Genomic DNA, 9,368 nt, shown 5'->3' on the forward strand with positions numbered 1-9,368 from the left:
GGTCAGTTTTTAAATCGAAACAGGCTACTAACAAACAAATTGATGTTGCAGGGGTTTCAACAGTCTCGTTTAAAGTCAGCATTTTGCAAATTCTACGGTCGTTATAACGATCTAGCTTGCCAATACAACTGACCATTTGGTCAAATACTATCTGATGTGTTTCACACCGATAGGCACCTGATCTTACCGTTGGAATACCCAGGGTCCGTGTTTGCCCAACGCTTTAGTTTGTATTGCTTAAAGGAGTTATGAAATTGATCACTGTTCGTTATCTTCACCTTTCATGCAACAAAAATCCACATTACAATATCGTTATACCTTCAAAGAATCATGTTTATCAATCATACTTGACCTTTCTATTTGGGAGAGAGCTAACATAGGTCATGCCTGTTGCCTGATCCTATTGAGCTTCTCAGCAAAAAGTATGTTTAAATCAACTTTTAAAAAATCTTCGTTTTTCCGCGTCAGAAAATAAGAACTGCAAAAAAAAATATTGATTAGTTAACAAATCTTTAGGACGTCCCGCTATTCAGACCGATCAGTTCCTGTAGGATAAAATATTAAGTTACTTTTATTGTGAAGTTTCATTTTTAAAATTATATTCCTTAACTACTCATTAACTTTGTTGAATTAAAATGCATTTTGTTTTTAGTACGTGCACTATATTTTGACGTAAAATTCACATTACAGGACGCTGTTCCAATAAGCACCCCCAAATTTCCTGACGTATAGAAACAATGCAAACAAACGGTGACTCAGTAAATGAATATAAATATAAGATTTGAACAGCTAGAGCGATTCACAGAATTTGCCACAAATCTAAACCCATTCAAATTGACCGTGAAAAGCTCAAAAGTCTGTTCAATTCTTAAATAACCATTTGTCAAAATACTAATAAAACCAATATCAAAAGTGCATGAAAAGTATATTTATTATCATTTGGAAATAAAAGAAATTCAAAGTCCCCCGAAGAGGAAACTTCATATGTTCAGCGAAATTATGTTTTCTTTTTATCTTAATAATATCAAACAGATTCAAAATCAATATAAGATCAAAAGTTTCTGCAGGAATGAACTCCCGTTAGATATATACCTGGTCACAAATACCAGTGTCTTTTAAAATGTGATATAGTCGGATATAGTGGTTTCATTGACTTATCGATCATCCCTGTGGAAATGTGCAGTGACGTCAACTTAAGTCCGTTCCACCAGTGGGGATGAACAACTTTCTTTTGATTTAGTTCAGCTCCTAGAAGTTCACTAGAGAAATAGTACCACGGTGGCAGTTGGAGAGAAAACATACTAAAATACATTGAAAATCGTTTTTTAAAAACTTTCAAAATTTGAGGAAAAATAAGACGAAAACAAATCAAATAATAAAATATTCTGGAAAATCAAATAAGTAACTCGATAAGGATAGTTTTAAATATTTTTTTTTTCAATATGTTAAACATCGCAGTATGTCTTCTTTTGTCCGCGTTCTACACTTTGTTAAACTCAGAGATTGCGTCCCAATGGTACAAAATGCAAAGGAGTTTTGACAATACAGGATCTCCTACGAATCTCCAGGAAAACCACTCCGACTCCCTCAGCATGTGTACAGCGTCCTGTGCGAGGTCATGTGGATGTTTTGGTTATAACTCTAAGAAGAAGAGGTGCCGTTTACAAAACACGTGCAACACAGTGAACCTCACGGCGTACAGCGAGGGCTGGAGATACTATAACCCGTATTACGGTATGTTTCACAATATGTTTAAACACAAGTTCAGAACTATTTTGTGTCATTTACTGTGATTTCTGCAATTGTTTCATAACCATTTTATTTCATTTACTGCAATTTCAGCGCAGGTTTCGTAACGATTTTATTTCATTTACTGCAATTTCAGCACATGTTTCATAACCATTTTATTTCATTTACTGCGTTTTCAGCACATGTTTGATAACTATTTTATTTCATTCACTGAGTTTTCAGCAGAAAGAATAAAAGATATCCAAATATTTTTTATATATTAATAGTTTTTACTATGTTAATCAAGATAATCAAACATTTTGCATATATCAAAGTTTTAATTGCAGTAATCCGAAGTAATAAGTATCCTTATCAAATTCTATATTACATGTAATTTACCTCAAAATTGGTAGGAACATTTTAGTATTTGGTATTCTGCTTGGAAAATATATCAACCAAATGAAAGAATTTACAACATTAATTAATTAGTTCCAAGTTTCTACTACTTGTATCATAAATTGCAAAATTGAAATACATGACCAGGAATATAAATATTGACGAAGAGAAACTGGAAAATCGTGAATATTTGAATTCAAAGCGTTCACAGCACATGCACTAATTGGGATTCACAGTGGGTTTGCTCGATTGATAAGGGGTGTTTACTCCTCCTAGATACCTGATCCCACCTCCTGTGTGTACAGGTGTCCGTGCCATACTCTAAGATTTTTACAGGAGTTATGAGATTGACCACTGTTCGTAACCTTTGCCTTTTCAAAGCGTTCGCAATGTTAGCGCTGCGTCATGTTAAATATTCTTAGCTACGATTACATATCATTTGATAGGCTGCTTTAAATACAAAATAATTTTGTTTGAAGAAAAATGCCCAACACTGGTGAACAAAGACTAATAATGATTTTCATAATTTCAGCTCTCCCAAAGGATTGCGAAGGCATTTTAAAAGCTACAAAATCTCAATCAGGTATATACACGATATACCCATTCTCCACGGACGGAAGCGGTGTGGACGTTTACTGTGATATGAAGGTTGAAGGCGGGGGCTGGACGGTAAGAAATCCGATGACCATTGATAAAATGCAGGGCCATATTTAAATGAACATTTTTTTCCATTATTTACGTAATTACCTCAAGAATTGCAAAATCAAGAAATAATAGTTGTATCTCCTTAGTCGTCTCTTTTATTTTTATCCATCAAATGATTGTAGAAGTCAACCCATAATGAGATGACATTACAGCAAACTATGGTTACGGTGAATTTTCATGGCCAACAGAAAACAGTTCGTTATCGCCAAATTTTGTTATATTCAGTATTTTCGGTATTCACCAATCAGACGGAATTCGTTAATAACCTGATTTATTGCATTAAAAAGACCTCATGATTGTGTAGTTGATAACAGGTAATTTCACGTTTAATTCTTAGCTACCCAGTTCCTCGGATGAGACCGTAAAAAGCGAGGCCGCGTGTCACAGTAGGTGTGACACGATAACAGATCCCTCCCTGCACAAAGTCCGTAAGCACGGAACACAGGCAGTTCATCACCGACAATGGTGACATCTCCTTATCAGTGATTCTGATACTTTGGGTCCGGTATTACTTAGGGTCCAGTATCAGATATTAGAAATGTCGAATTAATGATTAATGATTGATTGATTGGTTTCCTGTTTCCCACCACACTCGACAATTTCCACTTATCAGTTTTAATTGGTGGGGGAGAGAACCCAGATACAATGTACCTGGGAAGAGACCACCTATCTTCCCAAAGTACACTAGGAAACTTTCTCACTTACCAGCGCGAGCGGGATTCGAACCCGAGCCGACAGGCCGTGCGATTTTAAGCGCAATGCTCTAACCACTCGGCCACAGAGGTCCCCTGTCTAATGAATGTGAAATATTTTTCACCACCTTTAATGACAAATGCACTCACAATAAGACCTTTAACTTTACATTATACCGAACACGTTTGGCCAACCAAAAAAAAAAAAAAAAAAAAAAAAAAAAAAAAAAACACCAGCCACTACTACTTTTAAACGTACTAAGTTGCCAGTCTAACAAACCATCATGTTCTAAATTCCATATCTACCGGTTCATTTTTGCATGACATCAGTCAACATGTGTCATAATTCTGATTTATGGAGACTACTTTGATTAACCGAGTAACACGCAGACTTCATACTTTTAATTATACACTTTTTGCTCGATCATACAGCGTCACACTTCAGAATCACGTTGTCCGGTCGACTGATCGTTTCTGACATACAAACTTTCTAACAAGATTGTCTTGAGAAGATTCAATTCTTACGGACAACCATATGGTGTCTTGTCAGTAGCACTTTGTATTGAAATAACTATTTGATCTTGAACAGGCTATCCAAAGAAGGCGTAGAGGATCCGTGAATTTCAATACCACTTGGGACAATTATAAGATCGGGTTCGGAATCCCAGGGGATACATATTGGATCGGTATGTTATTGTTACATGGTGTAACACTATTTATATTTTCACAGGTTTCACATTTTCTTCAACTTATGGTATCCAAAATTATTGTTAATTAACTTCAATGTAGGATTAACATGTTCTATTTAAATACACAGCAGAAGCCACGCTCACATTGCAAAATATACTTGTGTAATATATTTTGTAGTTTAGTAATAAGCAAACTGGTAAAAGTTAACATCAAAATAGGCTGTCAAAATGGATACGATAGACAAAATTTACTCTAATGAAGAATAATTGGGAATGAAAATTATCAGCAGGGGAAAGTGAAATCCAAATTTGATGATCGCAGCCTTCTTTAACCGTTTTTTTTTCGTTCACGAAAAATCACTTTGATATTGTAAAATATCGGGCATATGTCTCTCATAATGGGGAACTTGTCCACCTGGAGTTTGAATTCGGGACTTTTCCAATCACCGGTATTTGCCAATAGTAATGTCACCCACCAATCATTTGGTCCTTATGTTATTTATACACTTAAATTGCACATTGATGAATGCAGGAAATGACGTAATCCATCAGCTAACCAGGGATGTCATCTCCTATCTATACATAAACATCACGTTAAAGAATGGTGAATCGCTGTACGAGTTGTATCACCAGTTCTCTGTGGCTGACGAAGCAGACAAGTATAGACTGTTTCTAAAAGGACCGGCGACAGGCACATTAGGTAAGAGAGAACGGGGGTTGGTTGATTGCATCTTGCTTAACGTCCTTCTCTGATATGAAGACGTCACTATTACAGGTGAAGAGTTGCAATAGTTAGGCATATACTCGGCGCTTATGGCCGCCGAGCAGAATATCGTGTCACACCTGCTGTGAAACGGGACCTCGGCTTTTGCGGTCTCATGCGAATGATAGCGCTGTTTAGTCGCCTCTTACGACAAACGAGGTAACAAGGACCTACTCTTAACTCAGAAAAAAGGACGCATATGTGATTTTAGGGATTTCTGAGTACCGTCCCATTTAATCGTTTTTTACGACAACCAAGGGGTACTGGGGACATTTTTTATCCCCATGGGATCAAAGACGTTGATGTCACATTAGTTTCAATGGTCTTGTTTAAAGCCAACAATTTGGAAAACATATGGTCGAATTTTGTCTGGCATATGGATTGTTAGTCCGGTGTGAAAGGTCGACTGGGGGTGATTTCGTATGTACCTGGCCCCGTCTCGGATGTTTTCAGTGATCTGTGTTTTAGATTTGATACTAATTATGAAAGCCCTGTGGTAAATAGTTCAGGCGATATTGCTTAGGATAGATTTACTCAAAAGTATGTCAAAATCAAAAGATAAAACTTGTCACAAGGAATACAAATATGAAATATCCGAGTTATGTAACTCACCATTCAAATGTTGTTAGCAACAAGGTTCAATGGTTCACTGAAACGGGACGTCAATGTTTCGCATGTCTCGAAAACGCCAAAAAAACACTTGAGGGCGGTCTTTGTTTGCCGTTAATCATGATATATACAACAAAAATTACTAAGATTCATCTACGCAAGATTATGATCAAGTCGTTCGTGAATTTTCCCTCAAATGTTTAAAAAAAAAATGAATTAACTTGTTATAAAGTTTGAAAATGATTTTCCATTAGAATGCATCTTTACTTGTGAAGTAAATGATTCCCATCGCGACGAGTTTACATTGCTTATAAAGTGTCGTTTACTTTTTGACAGGGGACGCAATGCTTGACACGGAGTATGATACAGACAATCTCACCGGAATGCAGTTCAGTACATTTGACCAGCACAATAATCCCATTTCCGGATATTATTGTGCCAGCTATGGCACAGGGGGAGGGTGGTGGTACAATACCTGTTCCGCCTCACATCTCCATGGTTCCTGGAACGTGGCGGACTGGAGGCCCATTTGGAACGATAAAGTGAAAAATATGACGGTTGTGAAGGAGACTTTAATCATGATTAAAAAACATCCCTAATTAAGAGTTTATGTGATGTCGTGTTAAGGTGTTTGTTGTCTCGTTTGGTGCGAGAACTACTACTATAGTGATAATAACAAACACTGAAACAGTGATGGTGTCTAGTACGTCCTTATTGATTAAGGATATATGCTACACCAGGATATATAATCACCTATAAGTCAGATTTTGGGGAGTTAAAATTCGTCAAAAACACAATATCCGATTTATAGGTGAGTCCTAAAAGATAGCATTTTTCTGGCCAGCGTAATGCAGAGAATTTTTTTAACAACTCCGACGATTATCATAATTAACGTTGACTTGACATATATTATTTATGTATTTTAAGATTATATGCATAAAGTACAAGTATTTACATATTTTAATGAATTTATTTATCTTAAGTGTATTATTGAAATTGATTTGTTGAGAAAATGAATAAATATCAGCGCACTTCAAAAAAATATTATTTTGGAACAGGGGTCAAACAGAGGAGAAAACGTTAGAAATTGTCAACCGATTTTTAAAAAAAGTTATACCGACTTATAAGTGGGTCAATGGTAAATCCCTTCAAAATAACCTACAAAATATACAATATACGTTGTACTTATAGGCGAACCGACCTATAGGCGAGTATATACGATAAAAGTGGAGGGTATGTACAACAATATTTTGGAATTGAAAACTTTCATATTTATTTTATTTAGTCAACAAATTCAGGTTTAGTTGAAAATAATCTAAAAAAAAAAACGAAAAAGAAAAAAAAAAAAACACCCGAGGTACTCAAACCAGCGATCTACAGTTCAGCAGTCGACATGATGACATACTTTCCTATTCCGCTAGGCGATGTAATTTGAAATGAATAGATAAATATTGCTGATTATTATATATTGCATCCATGTTTTTAAAAGGAAGTCGGTCATTATGACAATGTGGAATACCTCCTTAAACCACGCTGACAACTGCAAGGCCAGAAACAAACTTAGTGATGGCTGGCGTCCTTGTTGTTTTACATTGCTCTTCTCCTCATACAGATAATCACTAGTGCTTCAACTTTATATTTATTCATGCGTACCAGTGAAGATTCTTTACCGTGCGAACATCTTAAGGTCATAAAAATATCGAGACAGTTAACATAGATTCCTTCGCCATATACCATATATTAGATGCGAATCTTTAGCAAAACAAGAGGCCCACAGACCCCATCGGTCACCTGAATACTAGTGAAAAAGTATCACTACTTCCATGGACTATGAAATCTAGAAAAAAAATTCCTGTTCAGAATATCTAAACTAAATTATAATGTTCAGCAACAGTATAAAACAAGATGTGTTCTTAAAACTTCACTGCCTTCAACAGCGCATACACTGATGAATGACTTTAAAGAATATGTGTATTAAAATTCAAACATCTGCAAGCATGCATTTAGATTTTATACAGTATCAGCAAACTTACACACAACTAATATATACTAAGTTTGGCCCTACCCTGGGATCAGAACCCTTACTCTGGGGATCATCAAATTTACAAGTCTACCTGTTCTATCGATTTAGTTTCAATTTAGTATCAATAGTACTAATGAATATGTTATTCAAGTGTTTTACACATAAACACTTTATAACTAGTTTGGCCCCGCCTTGTGGTCAGAACTCCTACCCCGGGTATCAAGAAATTTGTAGAGGCCTTCCTGTCCTACATCACTATGCATTTAGTTTTTCTTAAACATGTGCAGTTCTAGAGAAGAAGATTTTTGAAAATTGATCAATTTTTGCATCCCCCCTAAGGCCCCCGGGGTGCAGGAGTCCCGAAATTTACAATTTATGTTCCACATATGTTTCATACCAGATTTAAAAAAGAACTGGAATGATAGTTATCAAGAAGAAGTTAAAAATACCTATTGTTCACACATTTGATAACTGGCCATTTTGGCCACCCCGATACCAAAATACCTACCCCTGGGATCATCAAATTTACAATTTTGGTAAAGGACTACCTGTTCTTTCTAAATATCTATCTACTTTCAATTTAATATCAATAGCACTAAAGAAGATGTTTTAAATCGAAGTAAGCTACTGACAAACAAGTTGATGGTACAGGGGGTTTCAACAGTGCCTATTGAAGTCAGCATTTCGCAAATTCTATGGTCGTTATAACGATCTAGTTGGTCAATATAACCTATAATTAGGTGAAATGCTGTCTGATGTGTTTCATACCGATTCTTAGACCGTTCTTGGCACACTGATTTTGACTGCAGATAACTCCGTTTAGCTGATCAGGATATAGGGCTCAGGGCAGGTGTGACCGGTCAACAGGGGATGCTTACTCCTCCTAGGCACCTGACCCCACCTCTGACGTGCCCAGGTGTCCGTGTTTGTCCAACTATCTATTTAGCATTGCTTCTAGGAGTTATGAGATTAATCAATTTTCGTTATCTTCACCTTGCATTCAAGTGCTTTACATATAAACACTATATACCAAGTTTGGCCCCGCCCTGGGGTCAGAACCCCTACCCCAAGGATCATGAAATTTACATTTTTGGTAGAAGCTTTCCTGCTCTACATCACCATGAATTTCGTTTTACTTACAGGTGTGTGGTTCTTCAAAAGAAGATTTTTGAAAATTGGTCAAGTTTGGGCAGTTTTTGCCCCGACCCTAGATCCCCAGCGGTACTGGAGTCCTGAAATTTACAATTTATATCCCTCTTGTCCAAATAATGCTTCATATCGAATTTGCAAAGAATTGGACTGGTAGTTATCAAGAAGAAGTTGGAAATGTTCAATTGTTAACACACGACGCACGACGACGGACGAAAACCAATTGCAATAGGTCACCTGAGTTTACTCGGGTGACCTAACAAAATATCAGTCTACTTAAACCACGCAATAATCCTACGCACAACCCGTGTACCATTATGATTTATGTATCATTAAGATTTGTGTATCATTAAGATATGTGTATTATTAAGATTTGTGTATCATTAAGATTTGTGTGTCATTAAGATTTTTCCACCATAAAATAGCCTTATATAAAGGACTTGAAAGGTTTCCACAAAGATTGCACGTACCAGAAAAATCATATATGCCCTAATCAGAAGAATTGGTAAGTAACGATAAGGAGTACCGATTGCTTATATGCGGGGGGTATTCTTAGTGAGCATTGCTCACAGTACCTCTTGTTGAACTTGGTCCATTTTTGCGGAAATCTAGAT

At 36.4% G+C, this 9,368-nt stretch overlaps 1 protein-coding gene across 1 annotated transcript; it reads left to right on the plus strand.

Moving 5' to 3' along the window:
- Positions 1-1,523: 1,523 nt before the first annotated feature.
- Positions 1,524-6,181, plus strand: LOC125663104 (ficolin-1-like). The gene is made up of 5 exons (XM_048895418.1): positions 1,524-1,734; positions 2,657-2,793; positions 4,111-4,207; positions 4,743-4,910; positions 5,919-6,181. Exons 1-5 carry the CDS (start codon positions 1,524-1,526, stop codon positions 6,179-6,181), a joined length of 876 nt encoding a protein of 291 aa, XP_048751375.1.
- The last annotated feature ends 3,187 nt before the right edge of the window (positions 6,182-9,368 follow it).

The sequence above is a fragment of the Ostrea edulis genome, chromosome 8 (assembly GCF_947568905.1).
Source record: "Ostrea edulis chromosome 8, xbOstEdul1.1, whole genome shotgun sequence".
NCBI classification, from domain to species: domain Eukaryota; kingdom Metazoa; phylum Mollusca; class Bivalvia; order Ostreida; family Ostreidae; genus Ostrea; species Ostrea edulis.

What these genes read in the sequence shown, in the direction of transcription:
- LOC125663104 (XM_048895418.1), top strand. Translation starts at nt 1,524, where the DNA reads ATGCAAAGGAGTTTTGACAATACAGGATCTCCTACGAATCTCCAGGAA. An exon ending in AGGGGATACATATTGGATCG is followed by an intron (nt 4,208 to 4,742) that starts GTATGTTATTGT and finishes TGATGAATGCAG; the next exon opens with GAAATGACGTAATCCATCAG. An exon ending in ACCGGCGACAGGCACATTAG is followed by an intron (nt 4,911 to 5,918) that starts GTAAGAGAGAAC and finishes ACTTTTTGACAG; the next exon opens with GGGACGCAATGCTTGACACG.